Below are 25,668 nucleotides of genomic sequence, written 5' to 3'. Positions count from 1 at the left end.
CAATGGGATGCCATTTCACTCCCACTAAGATGGCTTAAAAAAACCCAGAAAATAACAAATGTTGGGAAGCATGTGGGGACATTAGAACCTTTATGCATTGCAGGTGGGAAAGAAAACAGTGCTGATTCCTCAAAAACATAAACATAAGACTACCATTTAACCCAGCAATTCTACTCCTAGATACATACCCAAGAGACTTGAAAGCCGAGACTTGTTTCGTATACCAACGTTCATTGCAGCCAAAAGGTTGAAACAACCTAAATGCCCACCAATAGATGAACGGATAAAGCACAAATACAGTTTGATCTCACTTACATAAAAAGGCAACAAAAGGTAAATGCATAGAGGCTTAAGTTTACTAGATGTTACCGGGGTGGGAGGGAGGGGAAAGGGGGATTACTGCTTATAGACTACTGAGTGTCAGTTTATGGTCACGGAAGACCACAATGACTGAGGATACAGTTACATAGCTGATTATCCTAGCTGTCAAAAAATTGTACACCTGTAAAAAGTTGAATTGGCAAAAGTTGTGTGACAGACGTAACTATAACAATGACAAAAAATATAGCTGCCGAGGCTGCTTATGTACACTCAAACACCTCATGGGATTTGGTTTCTTGTTTTGGAGGTTTAGGGTCATGGTCTCATGGGACATCCCAGTTAGTTGGCCTAATAACATGTTTAGTGCTTCTGCTCTACCTCCTAATTCATTGTGTAGTGCCTGGGGTCTTAGAAGATTGCCAAGTGGCCATTCAAGGCACAAATTGATCTCTACCCGCCTGGACCAATGGTAGAAGGAGAGTCAGGAACAAGAGGAGGAAATGGAATGTATGGCTAACTGCTTCTGTGAATTGCCACGAGACCAGAAAAACTACATGGTCCTAGGGTAACATTACTGAACATTTTGATCAAAGGTTCCATAGAAGAATCCTGATAAAAAGAGGAAAAATACAAAACAGAATTTCATATTCTCATGGAATCCAGACTTTCTGGAGCCATTGGGGCTGGATGAGCCTCCACAACTATTGCCCTGAGGTAAACTTTCAACCTTAAACCAAAAATATCCTTTGAAGTCTTCTGAAAACTAAACAATAAAAAAAAAAAGTTTACCAAAAAATGTCTGCCTTGAGCATTATGTTCTTTTAAGAACTACCTAAACCAAAACCTGCTGCCGACTCATAGTGATCCTACAGGACAGAGTAGAACTGCCACAAAGGATTTCCAAGGAGTGGCTGGTGGATTTGAACTGCTGACCTTTTGGTTAGCAGCCAAGCTCTTAACCACTGTGCCAAGAACTATCTATAGCAGGCTAAATAAACAAGAGCAACTCAAAAAATTAGATAGGGAACTTAGGGGCAGTTAGTTTATGTTATATGGAGAACAACTACTCAGAAAACGAGGGTGAGAATGGTTGAACAACTTTAAGAGTGTAATCAATGTCACTGAATTGTACATATAGAAACTGTTGAATTGGTGTATGTTTTGCTGTGTATATTCTCAACAACAAAAACGTAAATAAAATTCAGGAAAAAAAAAAAGAACACATCTATGGAAAGTCAAGCCTTGATTCTAAATCACTACTAGTAGGAATATAAATTAATATGGTGTTTTAACGGGGCAATTTGGCAATTGAAATCAAAAGCTTTACAAAATGTAAATTTCTATCGGGTGTTAAAATGCTCCTATGATTTGATCCAGCAATTCTACATCTGAAAATTTATCCTAATGAAACGGTATAATTGTAAAACTATGTGAGATTATTCATTTTAGCATTGTTTTTAATAATGAAAAACAGAAACTACCTGTCTTTCAAAGGTGAAACTGTCAGACAAATAAATGATGGCAGTGGTGGTAAAACGAGTGTACGTAAGCATTGGTAATTTTATCGAATTGATTTTCAGGTCCACTCCCAGATGGACTTTTAAATAAAACTCACCTGCCTGCAAACACGATCACACTGCTTCTCCTTCCTCATCCTCACCCCTTTTATGACCACCCTTCTGCAGATCATGAGAGACAGACACACCTTCACCCCTCCCCCATTCTCACTGTAGTTTATCATCCTGGGTGTGAAAGCCTCAGAGCCCCAAACAACGGGACAATGTAAAATACTGATGAACAACCTCAGTATTACTGGCGCTAGTCAAAAAAACAGAAAATAACAACTTTGGAGAGATTGTAGAGAGACTGGAACTCTTATGCACTGCTAGTGAGAATGCAAAATGGTACAACCACTATGGAAAACGATATGGTACCTCCATAAAAGGCTAGAAATATAAACACCATTTGATGCAGCAATCCCACTCCTAGAAATATAGCCTAGAGAAATAAGAGCTGTCACAGTAATAGACACATGCACACCCACGTTAATAGGGAAAATCAATAACTAGACAGTAGGCAAGACTTAACTTTAGTGAAGGGAAAAACAACATATAATATAGGGGAAGTCAGCACAGCTTGACCAAGGTAAAGTTACAGAAGCTTCCTAGACACATCCAAACACCTTGAGGGACTGAGTTACTGGGGATGAAGGCTGGGGACCATTGTCCTGAGGGGCATCTAGGTCAACTGGCATAACATAGGCCATAAAGAAAATGTTCTACATCCTACCTTGGTGAGTAGCATCTAGGGTCTTAAAAGCTTTCGAACAGCCATCTAAGATACATCTATTGGTCCCAGCACGTTCAGGACAAAGGAGAATGAAGAAAACCAAAGATACAAAGAAAATATTAGTCCAAAGTACTAATGAATGGCCCAGATAAGCCACTGTCTCCACCAGCCTAAGCCCAGAAGAACTAGATGGTACCCAGCTACCATCACTGACCATTCACAACAAGGATCACAACAGAGGGTTCTGGACAGAAGAGGAGAAAAATGCAGAACAAAGTTCAAATTCACAAAAAAAAGACCAGACTTACTGGTCTGACGGGGACTAGAGCAACCTCCAAAACTATGGCCCTAACTCAGGAAGAAGTCATTCCTGAAGTCCACCTTTCAGCCAAAGATTAGGTAAGCCTATAAAACAAACACTAACACACATGAGGAACATGCCTCTTAGTTCAATCAAGCATAGGAGACCAAATGGGCAACACCTGCCCAAAAGCAAGAAGGCAGGAAGGCACAGGAAAATGGGCAAATGGACATGGAGAACCTGGGGTAGAAAAGGAAAAGATGGAGAGTGCTGACACATTGCAGGGATTGCAACCAATGTCACAAAACAATTTGGGTATAAAATTTTTGAATGAAAAACTAATTCGCACTGTGAACTTTCACCTACAACACAATAAAAAAAAATACTAGTATATATGTTGAAAGAGCAAATAAACTAATGACTGAATAAGAAATCTTTTTATAAATCTGATGGCTTCTAATCCTTTGATCTCAACAAAATTTACGGAGAGATAATCAAATTGTCAGCTGACATTATTAAAAATAATTTTGATGACAGATCACTATATATATTTTTAGCATACAATTCTGAAGATAGTCAAAGAATTCAAAGACAACGTTATTAAGAATTCAGTTTTCAAATACCAAATATCCTTGAGTCCAATATACCATTGGACTGTAAGATACAGCCCAACCACCCAACCCCACTGCTGCCAAGTCAATTCCAACTCACAGCAACCCTACAGGATAGGGTAGAACTGCCCCATAGGGTTTCCAAGGAGCACCTGGTAGATTCGAACTGCTGACCTTTTGTTTAGCAGCTGTACCTCTTAACCACTATGCCACCAGGGTTTCCAGCCTAACCACAAAGATGTTAAATGTGGAAAATGTGCTAAAATTTGAGAATTAATAAAATATGGCACTTATTTATGTGAACAAGTTTTTAGTATGAAAATCTATACAAATACAGAAATAAAATTTCAGCCATATAATTTCACTTTTTGTATGTACTAATTATCAAAATTTATATTATATTTATGTTGTTTTGATGATAAAAAATGTAATTTGCCCTAACAACAAATGTATTGATAACTTAATACAGAAGAAATCTTTAAACAAGCAGATCCTTTTGTTGCAAAGATGTAGGGTTATAAGTAAAGAAAAGGCTTAAGCATAAAACCATAATACTTTAGGATAAAATAACGTGGGATGAATGGAATAGGAATAATAATTCAAAGACCTTTGCAAAATTTCCAACTATTAAACAAGAAATGCTTGCGTATTTTTAAAGCTGATGATACTGGATATAAAACTGCCACATTATCTAGGTTCCCTGGATATGCTGCAATTTTTTCAAGTAATGTTAATAGTTTTATCATAAAATATTTGTCAATGTTTATAAGATGCCAGAAATTAAAACTTTTTCAATTATTTAAATCTGTGATGGAATTTTATTTGTAAACTTTAAGGTGTGAAAGAAGGCAGACTGTTTTTCCTGTCCCATTGCCCAGACAGGGTAAATGAGCAAAGCAGTCTGAAGACCACTTAACTGTATCCGTGGTCATTTAAATTAAATCAGTGTATCTATACTAACACAGAAAGACCTCCAATACTGTAAGTTTTTTTTTTTAAAGCAAATTACATTAAAGCATATGGAACGATCTCATTAAGTAAAAAATAAAAACTAAGAAAACATTTATGTACTAATTTTATATGCATAGAAGAAGTTTTGAACAGTAAACACTAAACTGTTATTAGTGTTTACAACTAAGAAATGGAATTAAGGGAGAAGGTTTTGCATGTTTTACTTCCTTGTTTAAATTTTCAAAATAAGAGTGTAAAACATCCCTTAGAAATAACGTACTATTTGTACCCAAACAACTAATATTGTCAAAAGTTTCACAATTTCGACCTAACCTTCCGAGCAGAATCTCATGCTAAAGAGTGAAGGTTTTCAGAGCTATATGAAATGTTTTCCTGAACCCTAGCATGCATGCACACACGTGCACACACACACACACACACGCATACAGGTACTCAAGCACATCGACATATGCACGCATATGCACTCACATTATATACCCCACATGCCCGGCTTCTACGATCCTCCAGCTAAAGATAAAAGACCCTGGTCCCTTTATCCCAAATTCCGATTATGAGAACTTAATCTCTGACAGAATTAATTAGTAAACCACTGCCACAAAGCACTACAGTGGGCACTCTGCCTAAATTAAAAACCATCTTAAATAATAGAACATGTTCTGACTCTGTGAGAGAGAGGATGCAGGGAAATCCCAGAAGGCTGAGATATCCCTGGTCAAAGAAATCCCAAAGCAGATGGCACTGGCCTTGGAAGGACACTTGCCCACCTTCACTAAGAGGAAGCGGCCTGCCAGTCTCCCTCCCAGCACAGGCTAAGGAGAGCACAAAGCCCTGCATTCTGCCCTCTGCAAACGCCACCATTACCACCTACGGCTGTAACAGGCTAAGGAATATGGAAATGTAAGAAACATAAAGACACTCTAACAGAGACACAGAACAAGATCAGAGAGCCTCACGTCCAAAAGAACTCCTTTAACGTAGCAAACCAAAACCTCAAAAGGGTATTCCATGCGGGGTCACCTGGAACCTGCAGACAGGGCAAGACAAGTGCAGGCTCTGGGCAGGTCCACGTGGTCTTGGTTCTGTCTTCCACTCACACTCCTCATTGTGAGGTTCAATGCAGGTGAGGGGAAAGCACCTCACGCAGCATTAAACAGGGGGATCGGCTCTGACTACTGCTATTGCGAGGTGAGGCTAAAAGCAAGCCGTCTAATCAAAGGTTGCTTCCCCAGAGCGACTTCCGGCAGAACTGGAAAACACCCCCTCAGGGTCTACGTTGTACCTACCCAGGACCTCAAGTGCCCCAACGGTCTTCTCTCCGATAAACGTGTTGTAGCACTCCAGTGCTGCCAGAAGCATGTCCATCCACCGCAGGGTCGCACGAAGACTAAACGGCCCTGGCAGATGGCTGAGGGTGGGCTGAGCAAGGATGCCAGCAGGCTGGTCACAACTGCTTCCTCCCCCTTCAAACTGCTGTATAAGAAAATAAATACCTTCTTCCTTGATAATATCATTTAGCCACACAGAAGGTGATTTGCTGCCTGAAAAAAAAAAAAAAAGATTAAAATACACGTATAACATTTCACCAAAGAGGACATTCAAATGGCCACCAAACACATGAAAAGATACTCAATGTCAGTAGCCATCAGAGAGATGCAAATCAAAACCACAGTGAGATACCATTTCACTCCCACTAGAATGATTAAGATAAAAAAAAAAAAAAACAGAAAATAATATATATGTGGGGAAATTGGAACCTTATCCTTGTTGGCAGAAATTGAAAATGCTATAGCCATTATATAAAACAGTGAGACAGTGCCTCAAAAAACTAAATATAGAACTACCATATGACCCAGCAACTCCACTCCTCAGTATATACTCAAAAGATGTGAAGGCAGAGACTCAGAGACTTGTACACCAAATGGTCACGGCAACAGTATTCACAACAGTTAAAAGGTGGAAACAACCTAAAGGCCCATCAACAGATGAATGGAAAAACAAAATGTTGTACATACGTACATACAATGGAATACTACTCAGTCAGGAGGAGAAATAAAGTCTTAATACATGCTACAGTATGGATGGAGCTTAAAGCCATTATGCTGAGTGAAATAAGCCAATCACAAAAGGGCAAATACTTTATGACCTCACTTACATAAAAAGACAACAAAAGGCAAATGTATAGATACCATAGTTTATTAGTGGTTACCAGGGGCAGGAGAGATGGGGAAGTGGAGGTACTTAACGGTGATGGAAAAACTGCACTGATAAAAGATTGGGTTGCACACCTGATTGCTGTAACTGCTATCAATAAGCTGTACACCTGCAAAAAGTCAAACTGGCAACAGTTCTGTGATAGATATACTTAAAACAACAATAAAAAAGAGAATCTGCTGAGGCTGTTAAGTACAACCAAACACCTCATGGGGTTTGGTTCCTTGGTTTGGAGGTTTAAGGTCATAGTTTCACAGAAAATCCCCCTTAATTGTTCTAAAAACTTGTTTAGTGCCCCTGTTCTACCTTCTAGTTCACTGCATTGTACCTGGAGTCCTAAAAGCTTGTAAGCACCCATCCAAGCACAATGATTGGGCTCTATTACCCTGGAACAACAGAGGAAGGAGGAGAGTCAGGAAGAGGAGGAGGACGTGGAATGCGTGGCTAATTCCCTCCATGAACAACTGCCCCCTTTGCCATGAGACCAGAAGAAATGGATGGTGCCCAGCTACCATAAGCTGAACATTTTGACCGAAGACTACAGAAGAATTCTGATCAAAAGGGGGACCATGCAAGAACAGAATTTCATATTGTCATGGAACCTAGACATTCTGGAGACATAGAGGCTGGATGAACCCCTGAAACTACTGCTCTGAGATAATCTTTAAACCTTAAACCAAAAGTATCCCTTGAAGTCTTCTTAAAGCCAAACAATAGTTTAGCTTAAGTAATAAAGACTGTCTGCCTTGAGCACTGTGCTCTTTTAAGATCTATCTATACGGGATCAAATTGACAAGAGCAACTTGAAAGATTAGATGGGAAGCTTAGGCGGCAGTGAGTTTATGTTAATGGGGGAGGAACGACTCAGAAAATGAGAGTAAGAGTGGTTGCACAATTCAAAGAATGCAATCAATGTCACTAAATTGTACATGTAGAAACAAACTGGTATATGTTTTGCTGTGTATATTCTCAACAACAACAGAATAAATAGAAGTTTTTAAATATATACTATAAATATTTTTCCTATAATTAAATCTCTTTAATCTAATCACTGTGCCTAATCAAGAACAGCATTCCTCATGATAGGATGACTGGGTTTCTACACATTAAAAAAAAATTAAGCTGGACTCCAACTTCATACCAGAAAAATAAATGAACTCAAAATGGGTCAAAGACCTAAATATAAGGGCTTAAATCATAAAACTCTTAGACGAAAGCAAGGGGTAAGTCTTCATGACCATGGATTTGGCAGTGGATTCTTAGATATGACACAAAAAGCATGAGAACAACAACAAAAATAGGTAAACTGGGCTTCATTAAAATGAAAAACTTTCGTCCATCAAAGGATACTAACAAGAAATTGAAAAGACAACCCACAGAACGAGAGAAAATATTTGCAAATTATATACCTGATAAGAATCTAGTTTTGAGAATATATAAAGAGCTCTGACAACTCAACAACAAAAAGACAAAGATCCCAGTTTTAAAAAAATGGGCAATGGACTTGAACAGACATTTCACCAAAGAAGTTAACAAATGGCCAATAAGCAAATGACAAGATGCTCAGCGTCATTAGTCACTGTTGTTGCTATTGTTTGCTGCCATCAAGTCAGCTCCAAATCATGGCAACCTTATGTGTAACAGAACAAAAAGTTGCCCAGTCCTGTGCCATCTTCACCATCATTGGTATGCTCGAGTCTATTGTTGTATTTTGAATGCCTTCCATCCTAGAGGGCTCATTTCTAGCACTACATCAGACTATATTCTGTTGTGAACCAAAGGGTTTTTATTGGCTAATTTTCAGGAACAGATCACCAGGCCTTTCTTCCTAGTCTTTCTTAGTCTAGAAGCTTTGCTGAAACCTGTCCACCATGGGTGACCCTACTGGTATTTGAAATAACAGTGGCATAACTTCCAGCATTACAGCAACACGTAAGCCACTGCAGGACAACAAACTGACAGATGGGTGGCAGTATGAGCCACTACGGGAATGCAAATTGAAACTACAGTGAAATGCCATGTCACATCAACTACAATGACTATTATTAAAAAACAGAAATTAGGTGTTGCCAAAGATGTAGGGAAATTGGAAGCCTTGTGCATTGCTGGCGGGAATATCAAATGGTGCAGCCACTGTGGAAAACAGTCTGGTAGTTCCTCAAAATGTTAAAGATAGAATTACCGTTATATTCCAGCAATTCCACTGCTAGGTACCTATCCAAAAAAGCTGAAAGCAGGAGCTCAAGCAGAAACTTGTACACCAAAGTTCACTGTAGCTTTATTTACAATAGCTTAAAAGTAGAACAATCCAAGTGCCTATCAAAAAATGAATGGATAAACGAAATGTGATACTGTATATCCATACAATGGAATATTATTCCTCCATAAAGACAAATTAAGTTCTTGTTGAACTGGTGTACGTTCTGCTGTGCATACTCTCAACAACAATAACAAATAAATCATGAAAAAAAAAGTCCTGATACATGCAACAACACAGATGAGCCTTGAAAACATGCTGAGTGGAATAAGTCTGACACAAAGGGACAAATGTTTTATGGCCCCACGTATATGAAATAATTAGAACCGGCAAAGGCATCGAAACAGAAGTATATTAGTGGCTACCAAGGGTGAGAGGAAGGAAGAAAGTGGAAGTCACCGCTTAACGGGTTTGGGGTGATGAAAATGTTTTGGAAATTGACACTGGTAATGGCTGTACGAGATAGTGAATGTAATTAATGTCACTGAACTGTACACTGAAAAATGGTTCCAATGGCAATTTTTTTTATATGTTTTACCACAACAAAATTTTTTAAATACCATCCCTCAATAGTAAACAATAAATTAAAATTTTTATTACGCTAAAAAAACAAATGTGAAAAAAACTGGAGGTACCAAAATATTTCTAATGCTTTTCCAGAACAGTCCCACATAAACTACCTATCAGAGCAGTAAAACTGCCAAATGACTTGGATGATTCTTTTTCACAGCACTCTCGTAACTAATGTGACTATAACCACTGCCAAGAAGATACTTCCACCAAAAGCCACTTGCTTCAGCTTTATCAAACACACCCTTTGGAATAGCTATCTTAAACTTAATGTCCTTTCCCCGCCTTTTTTCTTAAAAACTATGATTCCTTTTCTAGTCACAAGACTGCTGTGATCCTTGGGTTCCTACCCTGGTCATGCCACCACCCAGCCTAGGACCCGGCCTCTATGTCTCAGCTTCCTGATGGAAGATTAGAACAACAGTGTCTCCCTCCTGGATTGCGACAAAGATTAAATGAAATGCAGCAGTTAATGCCTGAAAAAGTGCTGAGAATAGTGTTTATCACACAGCAAGTACAGCATTTGTTAATATAAAAGCCAAACAACCTGCTTTTAAAAAGATATTTTTTTATCTTAGATATTAAACTTCTTGTAAATGAAAGAAAAAAAAACATGTCAGTAAGAAACCAGTGGTTCTGTAAGAGGTCAAATCACTCTGACAGCAGTGAAGGTAAAAAATAATCCAAAGAGTCACGTATTTCTGAAGTATTAAAAGGTTTTCTGCTATGTCCAAATACACCTATCACAAACTACACAGGCAAAAAATAATATTAATATCCTGATTTAAGGGTTTGTTTTAGAAAGAAACATGAAACACTGCAATCTCTTCATTAAGAAAAGAGAAAATGAAACTATAACAATGAATGAAAAGAATAAGGTATTTAAATTCCACACTAAGAATGAAAGAGGGAGAGAGCATGGGAAGAAAGGACACAAAAAATATACCAGGGAAGAAAGGACACAGAACACACAACAGGGAAGAAACGACAGAGAATACACATCAGGGAGCAAAGGACACAGAACACAGACCAGGGGAGAAAGGACGCGGAATTGGCCAGATTGCAAAAGAAAAACAGGAGACAAGCAAATGACCCGAATAAGAAATGAGATGGGCGATATCACAACAGACCCAACTGAAATTAAAAGAATCACAACACAGCACTACGAAAAGTCGTACTCTAACAATTTTGAAAACCTAGAGGAAATGGACAAATTTCTAGAAACACACTACTTACCTATACTATACAGATAGAGGCAGAACAACTAAAGAAACCCATAACAAAAGAAAAGACTGACAAAGTAATCAAAAAACTCCCATCAAACAAAAGCCTTGGCCCTGACGGCTTCACAGGACAATTCTGCCAAACTTTCAGAGAAGACTTAATACCACTACTGCTAAAGGTATTTCAGAGCATAGAAAACGATGGAATACTCCCAAACTCATTCTATGAAGCCACCATATTCCTGATACGAAAACCAGATAAAGACACCACAAAAAAGAAAATTACAGACCTATATCCCTCATGAACTTAGATGCAATAATCATGAACAAAATTCTAGCCAATAGAATTCAACAACATATCAAAAAAATAATTCACCATGACCAAGCGGGATTCATACCAGGTATGCAGGGATGCTTCAACATTAGAAAAACAATTCATGTAATCCATTACATAAGTAAAACAAAAGACAAGAACCACAAGATCTTATCAATTGATGAAGAAAAGGCATTTGACAAAGTCCAACACCCATTCATGATAAAAACTCTCAGCAAAATAGGAACAGAAAGAAAATCCCTCAGCATAATAAAGGGCATTTATTATTATTAATTATAATAATACAAAGCCAAGAGCCAACATCATTCTAAACAGAGAGAGTCTGAAAGCATTCCCCCTGAGACTGGGAACCAGAGAAGGATGCCCTTTATCACCACTCTTATTCAACATTGTGCTGGAGGTCCTACCCAGAGCTATTAGGCTAGATAAAGAAATAAAGGGCATCTAAATTGGCAAAGAAGAAGTAAAAATATCTCTGTTTGCAGATGACATGATCTTATACACAGAAAACCTAAAGAATCTTCAAGAAAACTACTGAAACTAATAGAAGAGTTTAGCAGAGTATCAGAATACAAGACAAACACACATAAATCAGTTGGATTCCTCTACACCAACAAAGAGAGCGTCAAAGAGGAAATCACCAAATCAATACCATTTACAACTCGCTCCAAGAAGATAAAATACTTAGGGATAAATCTAACCAGAGACATAAAAGACCTACACAAAGAAAACTGTAAAACACTACTGCAAGAAACCAAAACAGACCTACATAACTGAGAAAACAAACCTTGCTCGTGGATAGGAAGACTCAACATTGTAAAAATGTCTATTCTACCCAGAGCGATATACAGATACAATCCAATCCTGATCCAAATACCAGTGACATTTTTTAAAGAGATGGAGAAACAAATCACCAACTTCATATGGAAGGGAAAGAGGCCCCAGATAAGTAAAGCATTACTGAAAAAAAACAAAGTCAGAGGTCTCACATTACCTGATTTTAGAACATATTATACCACCAGAGTAGTCAAAACAGCCTGGAACTGGTACAACAGATACACAGACCAGTGGAACAAAATTGAGAATCCAGACATAAATCTGCCCACCTATCTGACAAAGGCTCAAAGTCTGTTAAATGGGGAAAAGACAGTCTCTTTAACAAATGGTGCTGGCATAACTGGATATCCATCTGCAAAAAAATGAAACAAGACCCATACCTCACCCCATGCAAAAAGCCAACTCAAAATGGACCAAAGACCTAAATATAAAATCTAAAACGATAAAGGTCATGGAAGAAAAAATAGGGACAGTGCTAGGAGGCCTCATATATGGCATAAACAGTATACAAAACATTACTGGAAATGTACAAACACCAGAAGAGAAATTAGATAACTGGGAGCTCCTAAAAGTCAAACACCTATGCTCATCCAAAGACTTCATAAAAAGAGTAAAAAGATTACCTACAGATTGGGAAAAAGCTATGACATTTCCAATCAGCAGCTGATCTCTAAAATCTACACGTTGCTGAAAAACTCAACAACAAAAAGACAAACAACACAATTATAAAATGGGCAAAGGATATGAACAGACATTTCACTAAAGATGACATTCAGGTAGATAACAGATACACGAGGAAATGCTCGTGATCACTAGCCATTAGAGAAATGCACATCAAAGCTACAATGAGATTCTATCTCACTCCAACAAAGATGGCATTAATCCAAAAAACACAAAATAATAAATGTTGGAGAGGTTGTGGAGACACTGCAAGACTTATACACTGCTGATGGGAATGTAAAATGGTACAACTACTTTGGAAATCGATTCCGCGCTTCCTTAAAAAGTCAGAAATAGAACACCATACGATCCAGCAATCCCACTTCTTGGAATATATCCTAGAGAAATAAGAGCATTTACTTGAACAGATATATGCACACCCATGTTCACTGCAGCACTGTTTACAACAGCAAAAGATGGAAGCAACCAAGGTGCCCATCAACAGATGAATGGATAAATTATGGCATATTCACACAATGGAATACTACGCATCGATAAAGAACAGCGATGAATCTGTGAAACATTTCATAACATGGAGGAATCTGGAAGGCATTATGCTGAGTGAAATTAGTCAGCTGCAAAAGGACAAGTCCTGTATGAGACCACTACTACAAGAACTCAAGAAATAGTTCAAACACAGAAAAAAATATTCTTCGATGGTTACGAGAGAGGGCAGGGAGGGAAGGAGGGAGAGGGGGATTCACTAACTAGATAGCAGACAAGAACTAATTTAGGTGAAGGGAAAGACAACACACATTACAGGAGAGGTCAACACAACGGGACTAAACCAAAAGCAAAGAGGTTTCCTCAATAAACCGAATGCTTCAAAGGCCAGCGTAGCAGGGGTGGGGGTTTGGGGACCATGGTTTCAGGGGACATTTAGGTCAACTGGCATAATAAAATCTATTAAGAAAACATTCTGCATCCCACTTTGGAGAGTGGCATCTGGGGTCTTAAACGCTAGCAAGTGGTCATTTAAGTTGCATCAATTGGTCTCATCCCACCTGGAGCAAAGGACAATGAAGAACACCAACAACACAAGGTAATTATGAGCCCAGGAGTCAGAAAGGGCCACATAAAACAAAGACTACATCAACCTGAGACCAGAAGAACTAGAGGGTGCCTGGTTACAACCGATGGCTGCCATGACAGGGAACACAACAGAGAATCCCTGAAGGAGCAGGATAGCAGTGGGATGCAGACCTCAAATTCTCGTAAAAAGACTGGACTTAATGGTCTGACTGAGTCTGGAGGAACCCCCGGAGGGATCATGGTCCCCACACCTTCTGGTAGCCCAAGGTTGGAACCATTCCCAAAGCCAACTCTTCAGACAGGGATTGGACTGGACTATAAGATAGAAAATGATACTGGTGAGGAGTGAGCTTCTCGGCTCAAGGAGACACATGAGACTATGTGGGCAGCTCCTTTCTGGAGGGGAGATGTGAAGGGCCAGGGGGACAGATGTCAGCTTACTGGACACAAAATAGAAGACGGAGGGAGTGCCCTGTCTCATTCAAGAGAAAGCAACTAGGAGTATATAGCAAGGTGTATGTGAGTTTTTGTAGGAGACATTGACTTGACTTGTAAACGTTCACTTAAAGCACAGTAAAAATTAAAAAAAAAAAAAAAAGAAACAAAGAAAGGACACGGAGCACAGATCAGGGATGAAACGACACAGAATACAGATCAGGGAATAAAGGACCCAAAATGCCCATCATGGAAAAAAGGACACAGAATGCTCATCAGGGAAGAAAGGACACGGGACACAGATCAGGGAAGAACGGACACAGAATGCCCATCAGAGAAGAAAGGACACAGAACACAGATCAGGGAAGAAAAGGACACAGAATGCCCATCAGGGAAGAAAGGACATGGGACAGAGATCAGGGAAGAAAGGACCCAAAATGCCCATCATGGAAAAAAGGACACAGAATGCCCATCAGGGAAGAAAGGGCACAGAACGCCCATCAGGGAAGAAAGGACACAGAACACAGATCAGGGAAGAAAGGACACAGAATGCCCAACAGGGGAGAAAGGACATGGAACACAGATCAGGGAAGAAAGGACACTGAATGCCCATCAGGGAAGAAAGGACACGGAACACAGATCAGGGAAGAAAGGACACAGAATGCCCATTAGGGGAGACCAGGACAGGGAGGTTGGTGGAAAGGAGGAAGGACGGGGGCAAAGCTGGCCCTCTGGCCCTGCCTTTCTTGAGGGTTCTTGGATGAGGATGTCCTGTTCTGGTGGTACCTTGTCTCACGACCCAACCCACTCACTGTCATGGAAGCTCCACGTAAGAAGCCACCGAGTGGACACCCACTTTCAGGTGCTCTTGACTGACATCTTAGGGACATGCTTGCACCTGTCACCATGTCCTGTGGTCCATATTCAGGGACCCCATGCCCCTCCACAAGTCCTGTGGTCTGTACTCAGGGACCCCATGCCCCTCCACGAGTCCTGTGGTCTGAGCACTCAGGGACCCTGTGCCCTCTACTGTGTCCCAAGGTCTCTGTGTTCATGGGCACCTGCACTCCTCCACCACATCTTGTGGTCTGGGCACTCAGGGACCCCATACCTCTCCACCACGTCCTGTGGTCTGGGCACTCAGGGACCCCACACCCCTCCACGAATCCTGTGCTCTAGGCCTTCGGGGACCCTGTGCCCCTCCACCACCTCTCATGGTCTACGCTCATGCCCCACACCTCCTTGTCCCACTTCAGGAGAAAAGCATCTGGTAAAGCAATGCTCACACTTCCCCCTAAGAACTCCTGCAGGAAGAGAGAAGTAGGGACACGCTGGGAGGACACAGGAGAAGTGGCAGTGGAGGAAGGCTCAGCACTTTGACACATATGGCAGACGTGCTGGGAGAAGGGCAAGGTTCACCTACTACTGTAATCCTGTAACCTGTTTACAGAAACAATTCTGAGAGCAAAGCTCTATTATTTAATTCAAAGTATATAAGATACCTACATGCAACTGAAAAGAAAGAAAACGCAGTAGAAATCCCTGAGCTCAGTCAATTTGACAACACTGAGACCAACGTGTATGCTAGACGAGGGTCAGAGGCCTGAATATGAGGTAGGACCTGCCAAGAAGTTGCACCATCTATCTGTGTAACAGCTGGACCACAGCTACTCTTAGGAAGAGTAAAGTATGCCCCCGACACCCCTCGGGACTGCTCTTTAGCGACTTTACCGGGTGTTATGAAAATAAAACGACTTCACAGAGGAAAAACAATTTGTTAACTAAGAAGCAGTAAGCAAATATAAAATACCAGCCAAAAACCAAAACCAAACCCAGTGCCATTGAGTCGATTCCGACTCATAGCGACCCTATAGGACAGAGTAGAACTGCCCCATGGAGCTTCTAAGGGCAGCTGGTGGATCTGAACTGCTGACCCTTTGGTTAGCAGCTGTAGCATTTAACCACTACGCCACCAGGGTTTCCAAAATACTAACAGTGTTCTTTTAATTCTGTACACTAAAAATACAAATATATTTATATCATATATATAAATTTATGGGAAACCCTGGTGGCATAGTGGTTAAGCATTATGGCTGCTAACCAAGAGGTCAACAGTTCAAAGCCACCAGGCACTCCTTGGAAACTCTATGAGGCAGTTCTACTCTGCCCTATAAGACCCGACAGCAGTGGGTTTGGTTTGGGTTATAAATTTATAGTATAGCACATACAAATACGTACTCTATGCTTGTTTTAGAAGGACCAAAGCCCTGGTAGCATGGTGGCTAAAGCACTCAGCTGGCACTCGGCTGCTAACCAAAAGGTGGGTGGTTGGAACCCACCACCCACTCCTTGGAAGATAATGTGGCAGTCTGCTTCCGTAAAGATTTACAGCCTTGGAAACCCTAAGGGCAGCTCTACTCTGTCCTATAGGGTTGCTACAAGTTGAAATCAACTGCACAGCAGTGGGTTTAGTTTGGTTTTAGAAGGATTACATGAAGTAATTTTTTTCCTTTTGTTCTAAAAAGTAGGGCTCCATATAATCCTCTGCAAAGAAATGGCCCATTCTTGTGGATTTTCAGCGCACTGACACCAAAGACCTTAAAGCCTTCCACGTCACACCACATCTGGGCTGGTGTCCAGGATGCGCCAAAAGGCAGCCAGAACCCACTTCAGTCCTGGGGTGGAGCCTCCCCATGTCCAAGCTACCAAACCTGGATTTGAGTTTAATAGAGAAAACAGTAATACATTCGCTCCTGGGAAATCAGTAATTATTTCAAGCCAGTAAGTACAATTTAATGGTTCAGTGCTATACTTACTAAAAAGCATAGATTCATTGCTTTCCTTTAACAGCAAAATGATCTCAGATCGCTCAGATTTAGGAATCTAGCAATTTCTTCTTAATTACACACTGAAGCAGCATAACTGCATTATTTCACTAACTTAATATTCTGAATCTTAGTTGAATATTCACTGAATATTTCATTTTACTTGGATCCACAATCAACAGCCATGGAAACTGCAGTCAAGAAATCAAACGAAGCACTGCACTGGGTAAACCTGCTGCAAAGGACCTCTTTAAAGGGTTGAAGAGCAGAGACGTCACCTTGAAGACTAAGGTGCGCCTGACCCAAGCCATGGTATTTTCAATCGCATCATATGCACGTGAAAGCTGGACAATGAGTAAGGAAGGCTGAAGAAGAATGGATGCCTTTGAATTGTGGTGTTGGCGAAAAATATTGAATATCCCGTGAACTGCCAAAAGAACGAACAAATCTATCTTAGAAGAAGTACAGCCAGGACGCTCCTTAGAGGCAAGGATGGCGAGACTGCATCTTACATACTTTGGACATGTTGTCAGGAGGGATCAGTTCCTAGAGAAGAACATCATGCTTGGCAGAGTACAGGGTCAGCGGAAAAGAGGAAGACTCTCAATGAGGTGGATTGACACAGTGGCTGCAACAAGGAGCTCAAGCGTAACAACGATTACGAGGATGGCTCAGGACTGGGCAGTGTTTCGTTCTGTTGTGCATAGGGTGGCTATGCGTCGGAACTGACTCGACGGCACCTGACAACAACAACAGTTGAATATTGTGCAAATTGCAATGGTCACCCAAGTCATCTTGCTTTCTATTAAATGAGATAGAAAAGCAAAAAGTAGAGGAATAAAAAAAAAGAAACTAGGAAATTCTAAATTTATTTCTGCTGTATTACTTGACTAACATCGAAACAGTACTTTTCTTCTATAAATCCTCAAGAAATGTACAGCCATAATTTATCACGAGTCATAAAAGCGATTAGTAACAATTACTGAACATACTTATGTTCTCAATTTACCAGAAACATATTATTCTCTATATTCGTTTAAATAATGGAATGACCAACTTTTAAGTAAGTCTGCATCTCCACTGCTGGTAAAATTGAAAGCCATGATTTTATAGGACTTAAGGATTTTTTTTTTTTTTTAAGGATTACCATACCTGGCAACAAAGGAACAAATTTGTAAAAGAGCTCTATGGACTTGTGCCGACACTCCGTCTGGGGCCTTCCACAGTGGGCCAGAAGCCACCTGACCACGTCCAGCAGGCACAGTGATGACGCAGGAGGGAACCCTCTGTGAAGAGACAGCATGCTGTAACTACTGCACCCCCACCGTTAAACACTCACTTAGCAAAGAAGTCTGGGAATCAGAAACTTAATTTTATCATGCTGATACACGCAGAAACCTCGTGAAAAGGCATTCCGTTTATTTTTAATACATCATCATTAGAGCACAATCAAAACATCACTGGTTAAACAGGTCTTAAATGCTGCTTGACTTCATTTTTTTTTTTTTTTTTCCCATTAGGGCAAAAAATTTAAACCTATTTCTTAAAAGAAGGGCAACAAGTATTTTCAGGTTTCCTTTACAATGTAACTTTGGTCCTTGAAGTGCGGTCCCTGGACCAGCTGCACTGGCATTATCTGTGAGCTCATCAGAAATGCACATTCTCAGGCCCCACCCCAGACCTACTAAAGCAGAGACACTGAGGGTGTGCCCAACATGTGTGCTGTAACTAGACCTAAAGGTGACACCCACCGGTGCAGGCTCAAGTTTGAGAACCAAGGATCTGAAGAGATATCATAACTTAATAATAGACTTAATTTTAAAAAAAGATACTTTTCTCTAAAACACGTCAATCTCCAGCCTATACAGAGCAATGCTGCTCCCAGGAGGGCCCACCAGCACAGACACCAGAATGACCCAGACCCCTCGGAAGATCAGCAGGGTTCATACGTGGCACTGCTGTGGCAAGATTCTGCGGGAGGGAGAGAGGAGGAAGGCGCTCAGAACATCTTCTACAAGTCCATGTCTGCCAAACCTACTACTCTGACATCTCGGCACCTCGCCATTTTAGGTCATATACATCATAATTTACTGCAAAGCAGTTCATGCATACTCTAGTCAAATAATTCCACTTCAAATGAGTATTCATAACCAGTGAAGATAAAATAAAATATCTCAGTTACAAAACTAATTTTCAAATTTATCTATTAGCCCAACCAACATAAAATTTGTATCATAAAACCAAGCATTTCAAACATAAAGCTTTTTAACTTCTTTGTAAAACAGACTCTTTAACCAGGTTTAATGGTCTGTGACTAGAGGGACCCTGAAGGTCATGGTCCCTAGACCCTTTGTTAGCCCAAGACTGGAACCATTCCTGAAGCCAACTCTCCAGACAGGGATTGGACTGAACTATAAGACAGAAAATGATACTGGTAAGGAATGAGCTTCTTGGCTCAAGCAGACACATGAGACTGTGGGCAGTTCCTGTCTGGAGGGGAGATGAGAAGGCAGAGGGGGACAGGAGCTGGCTGAATGGACAGGGGGAATACAGATTAGAGAGAAGGAGTGTGTTGTCTCATCAGGGAGAGAGCAACTAGGAGTACACAGCAAGGTGTGTAGAACTTTTTATATGAGAGACTGACTTGATTTGTATACTTTCACTTAAGGCACAATAAATGATTAATTAAAAAAAAAAAAAAGATAAAAAATAAAGATTCTTTTTATTTCCACACATTCCTTGTTTAGGAAATTAATTCTTTACCTTCCACAGGTTCCTCTCAGATTGTCCTTTGTTAGATGAGAATTCATTTTATATTAAAAAAAAAAAAAGGAACAGAGTTACCAGGGGCAGGAGGGGGAGGGGGAGTCACTGTTTAGAAAGCATTGAGTGTCTTTTTATGGTGATGAAGAATCTGGCAATGAACGCTGGTGATGGCTACACAATATGATTGATGACATTGGTGCCACTGAATTGTACACATGAAAAATGCTGAATTGGCCAACAGTGTATTACATGTGCTTTCTACAACAATAAAAAAACTCAACTTTTAAAAAAAAAATGAGAAGGGAAATAATATCACCTACCGTGGCAAACGTCGTCTTTTTGCTTTGTTTAAAGAAACGTGCTTCTTTTCAATGATGCGCCTTAGATGATCAATGGCATCGCAACACTGATGGATTGTGCCTGTTTTCAGGTATAAAAGGTGTTTCCAAAAAAGACAGATTGCTAATTAGCATTAACAAATTAGCACTAGTACTGGTCTACTTTTTAATAAAAAAAGGTAATTTTACTTAAGATTTAAAATCTTTTCTCCTTCAGAACACAAAGCTTAAATAAATGATTTATACTGCATGTCCAAAAGCAAACCCCTTCTTAACAAGACTGCAGGACAGTGTGATGACAACCACACAGTAATACCACACCAGACCACAGTAATACCACACCAGACCACAGTAATACCACACCAGATCACAGTAATACCACACTAGACCACAGTCCACACGCCTGCAGCCTCCTTTGGCCAGGTGCAGCCCACACACCATGGGACCTCCCAGGTATTACAAAACCCACGTGTCAGGCTACAGTCTATGTGCCTCAGTTTATGGCTGTAACTCACACGTGAGTTAAACGACATTATAGAGTAAGCATACCGCAACTGCAGGAAGAGAATAGAAAGGGCCATGGTGAAACAGTCCTCCGAAGCCAAAGGCCCTTGGAAAGGAGGTACCTGACAGAGCTTATTCTGAACTGAGCACCAAGACAAAGGCTTCCTTCTGTGCTCGTGAACTATGGCAGCGATTTCAGAAAGAATAAAGTCCCACTTGTGGAGAAAATTCACCTATATGGGATGTTAAGATAACTAAGGTAATTTTGAGCCTTTTGATGGCAAGGACTAAATTTTAAGGACTTTTTCCCACAGTAGACTATCAACCTGAGTGAATACATCTCAGCCTGTCTTTTACAATATAAACCTAAACCAAAATCTGGACACATAGACAGACAAGCAGTCTGTCCGCCCCTTACCCCCCACCCTCAAGCTTGTGACTTGTAGGGCCCAAACAGGGCAAGCTCTATGAGTTCTTCCCGCTCAAATAAAATTGTCCCACTTCCTGGGGAGGGGTTCCAGCCAGCCAGGGGTCAAGCTCAATGGCTCCAGGGGTATGTGGCGAGCCTCTGAGGAAGAAGTCATGGAAGATTCTTGTGCAAAGCACACTATAGGTGCTAGAGGGGTACAGCTCCTCTTCATATGTATCACCTCAAATAAGAGGCAAGGGAAAGGAAGACAACAGCATCTTACGTGAGAATCACTGAGGCATAATTTAAGACCTGAGCGGAAAAGCTCTAAAGACTCCTAAGGCAAGCAGAACCACCAGCACAAAAACAGGAAGCCTAGATAAAACATACCCAAGGACTTTTCATCTGTGTGTGCTAAGGCCAGACTTTCCATATAGACAACCAAGGCTTCAAACACAAACTGTTCTACCAAGGACTCTTCTTCCCTGTAAAATAAAGAATATTAAGTCTCACCTAGGGAAGGTGACCCCACCAAATGAGGAAATCATCAAACAATATCATTAATATCACACACAGTAAAATTTTGCTGAAGATCATTCAAAAGTAGCCACAGGAGCATATCAACAGGGAACTGCCAGAAATTCAAGCTGGATTCAGAAAGAGGACGCAGAATCAGAGATACCATTGCTGATGTCAGATGCAAACTGGCTGAAAGCAGAGAATACCAGAAAGATGTTTACTTGTTTTTTTTTGTTTTTAATTTATTCATTGTGGTTTAGGTAGAAGTTTACAAATCAAATCAGTCTTTCATACAAAAAGTTATACACACCTTGCTGTGTACTCCTAGCTGCTCTCCTCAATGAGACAGCACATTGCCCCTCTCCATCCTGTATTCCCCATGTCCATTCAACCAGCTCCTGTCCCCCTCTTCCTTCTCATCTCGCCACCAAACAGGAGTTGCCCGCATATTCTCAAGTGTCTACTTGAGCCACGAAGTTCACTCCTCACTTGCATCATTGTCTATCTTGTAGTCCAGGCCAATCCCTGTCTGTAGAGTTGGCTTTGAGAATGGTTCCAATTTTGAGCTATCAAAGGGCCCGGGGACCACAGCCATCAGGGTCCCTCCAGTCTCAGCCAGACCATTAAGCCTGGTCTTTTTACGAGAATTTGAGATCTGCACCCCACTGTTCTCCTGCTGCATCAAGGATTCTCTGCTGTACTCCCTGTCAGGGCAGTGATCGGTGTTTACCTGTGTTTTATTGAGTATGCAACAGCATTCGACTGTGTGGGTCATAACACGCTGTGGGTAACATTGTGAAGAATGGGAATTCCAGAACACTTAATTGTGCTCATGAGGAACCTGGACATAGATCAAGAGGCAGTCATTCGAAGAGAGCAAGGGGATACGGCATGGTTTAAAATCAGGAAGGTGTGCCTCAGGGGCGTATTCTTTCACCATGCCTATTTAATCTGTATGCTGAGCAAATAATCCAAGAAGCTGGCCTATATGAATAAGAACAGGCAACAGGATTGGACGAAGATGCATTAACAATCTACATTATGCAGATGACACAACCTTGCTTGCTAAAAGTGAAGAGGACTTGAAGCACTTACTAATGAAGATCAAAGACCACAGCCTTCAATATGGATTATACCTCAACATAAAAAACACAAAAAACCTCACAACTAGACCAATAACAACATCATGATAAATGGAGAAAAGACTGAAGTTGTCAAGGATCTCATTCCACTTGGATCCACAATCAACACCCGTGAAAACAGCAGTCAAGAAATCAGAAGACGTATTATATTGGGCAAATCTGCGACAAAAGACCTCTTTGAAGTGTTGAAAACCAAAGATGTCACCTTGTAGGCTAAGGTGCGCCTGACCCAAGCCATGGTGTTTTCAATCACCTCTTATGCTTGTGAAAGCTGGACAATGAATAAAGAAGACCAAAGAAGAACTGATGCCACTGAAATGTGGTGTTGGTGAAGAATACTGAATATACCAAGAACTGCCAAAAGAAAGAACAAATCTGCCTCGGGAGAAGTACAACCAGAATGCTCCTTAGAAATAAGGATGGCAAGACTACATCTCACATACTTTGGACATTTTGTCAGGAGGATCAGTCAGTTCCTGGAGAAGGACATCATGCCTGGTAAAGTAGAGGGTCATTGAAAAAGAGGGAGACCCTCAATGAGATGGACTGACACAGTGGCTACAACAATGGGCTCAAACATAACAAGGACTGTGAGGATGGGGCAGGACTGGGCAGTGCTCCGTTCTATTGCACACAGGGTCACTACGAACCAGAACTGACTTGATGGCAAATAACAAAAACAACAGGGAAGAAATAAAGCACAAACGAACAACAAAAAAAAAATGTTATTTAAAAATATATTAAATTTGTTAAACAAAACAGCTTGAATGTTCCAAACATAAAACAATCTAAAACACTTCTCAGAGAAGAAAACCTGCCCAGGACCAGATTAAAGAGGCAGCCTCCCTCTGTGTATGAGCGCCCCTCCTCCGTAAGCTGTGCGAACACTAGCGCATAACCTCAGAACTACTCTCCTGACACCTTCACACACTCACTAAAATTAAATGTAGCAGAAAGATCTGATATCATATCCACACTCTTTCAAGATAAAGGGATTTTTACAGCTTTCGACCAACCTAAAAACAAGTCAGCATAGGAGTAAACTCCAAGCCTTTTGCAAGAATCCCAGTGCATGTGAACACCAGTGGGTCCACACGTCACAGGTCACCTGCTTACACAAAGCACTAACGTCAGCTCCCAGTGGCCAGCATCCCTGAGCCTGCAGCCACGCACAGAGGCCAGATCTCTCACTGGAAATGTGTTCTTTAATAACAGGACTGTAAACAATCTGCTACAAAATGACAGGCACAGGCAACAGGCTTCCAGGCATCAGAGCTGGAAGTTCTCACTATGCCCGACTCACCGCACACCGCCAGGAAGGGGCTTCCATGGGACAGAGAACACGGAGCAGACACTGGAGGGAGGGCAGGGTTGAGAACAAATTGCAAAGTAGCATCTGATTTGGCAGGAATAGGACCCTAGTTTTCTTTTTATTGGAATCCCAGGAGGAGCAGAGCCTCTCAGGGCTCCACAAGTGTCTCACCTCCAGGTCTGAAACTGAGACTAAGGGACCCTACAAATAAGTAAGCCAGCATGCACAGAGACACAGAAGCAAACCACAAAGCCAGAGGAAAAGGCTCATCTGGAGGAGTAACTGGTCAGTTACTGGAGGAGTAATCTGCACAGGTCAGCTGGAGGAGAATTATAGGGCCCTTGGAGTCCAGGCTCAGTACCACAGCTTTCATTTCAGGTACCAGGAAACCAGAGACAGTGTATAAGTAAAGAAATGATCTGACAAGATGGTCCTCGGAACCTGTGTTCTCTGCAGAGGGGTGTGTAAAACAACTCAGGGGTACGCACGAGGGAAACATTCAAACTTCCGTTTATATTATTCAGCATGCACAATGTCAACGCATATAGTTCTCATGCACCCTTTCTCAAAAAGCCACCTGAAATGTGGCGAAACAAACAGGAGTGTGTCCAAGAAAGGAGATGGCAGGAGAAAGCAAAGAGAGGCAGGAACCCAGGAACAGAGCAGAGAGAGCACCCAAGAGGACAGCGGAGATCAGGGTAGCTCCTGGGCACCAGGGCAGTGCACAGGGTGGCCTGAGGAAGAGACACGCCAGCAGTGCCTCCAAGACCCACAGTGGTAGGTGAGCCCAGCCCAAATTCTTATCTGAACTTGGCTCATGACCATGTGCCTGAAGTTCTTGTCCTCCTGTCCACCCTAGCTTGGATCCACCGACAACACTCACTGACTCCACAAGAACTTTTGCTTTGACCTACTCCTGGCGGGTACAGGGAAGCCAGGAGAGCTGGCGGCAGAACGAAGTGTAGCCCACCCTCTGACCATATTTCTCCCAACATTAGTTGCTGGCCAACTTCAGGGCATCTCAGACGCCAGATTCTGAAAGTCTGTGTCCCAGGACAAACTCTTGACCTTACCCACCTCACACACTTTGTGGGGACCTGACAGCCTCTCGGGAGCTGAAGACAGTCTCTGTGTGGCTTATGTCCTCCTAGGATCCTTCACTATGATGAGGACAGCAACCCTCCCCACCACAGCCACTTTTGTGCTTGCTATCAGCCTTCCAAAATAAAGCAACATGTTATTTAGGAACACATACAGAGATGCGTAAAGAAAAGCAAGGGAATAAGCAGCATAAAAGTCAGGAGAATGAGGGGGAGATATGATTAGGAGGTTTCTAAGACAAAACACAACAAATTGTATTTTGTAAACTAGGTGGTGGGTATGCAGGAATGTTTTTATTATTATTCTATAAACTTTACATATATGTTTTACACACTCTTTGGTTCATGTAAGTTTTACAATTAAAAACCTAAGAAAAAAATATATAATTTCAAGTAGTCAGTTTCCATACAAACACACTCCAACCTTCCATCTTTCCATCCATCTGTATTGTTTTTATAATTGAGTCCCTCTTCTCCATCCCAACTGCCATTTCCTGAGAGAAGCTATTCTGATCTCCTGAATGGGTCCGGTTCCTCACTGTAAGATTGCATGATCATCATGAACATCTACTTTGCATTTATTTCAGCAATAAATTTTACATTTCTCTATGTGATTAATTGTTATCCGTCTTCCTGTCTG

At 41.1% G+C, this 25,668-nt stretch overlaps 1 protein-coding gene across 6 annotated transcripts in view; it reads right to left on the bottom strand.

Annotated features, from left to right (window-relative positions):
- The window catches only part of PRKDC (protein kinase, DNA-activated, catalytic subunit), a 322,104-nt gene that overhangs the window by 216,196 nt on the left and 80,240 nt on the right, over nucleotides 1–25,668 (bottom strand). For all 6 annotated transcript variants that reach the window (XM_064267698.1, XM_064267697.1, XM_003408313.4 and 3 more), the window contains 4 exons: nucleotides 21,346–21,440; nucleotides 20,025–20,124; nucleotides 18,091–18,224; nucleotides 5,778–6,032 (listed from right to left, as the gene is read on the bottom strand). In XM_064267698.1, the coding sequence (XP_064123768.1) occupies nucleotides 5,778–6,032; nucleotides 18,091–18,224; nucleotides 20,025–20,124; nucleotides 21,346–21,440 (584 nt within the window). The remainder of the gene's footprint in view (nucleotides 1–5,777; nucleotides 6,033–18,090; nucleotides 18,225–20,024; nucleotides 20,125–21,345; nucleotides 21,441–25,668) is intronic.

Source organism: Loxodonta africana, chromosome 14 (genome assembly GCF_030014295.1).
Source record: "Loxodonta africana isolate mLoxAfr1 chromosome 14, mLoxAfr1.hap2, whole genome shotgun sequence".
Lineage (NCBI taxonomy): Eukaryota > Metazoa > Chordata > Mammalia > Proboscidea > Elephantidae > Loxodonta > Loxodonta africana.
The sequence above is the reverse complement of the archived record's forward strand: the minus strand, read 5'-3'. Positions and strand labels throughout refer to the sequence as shown.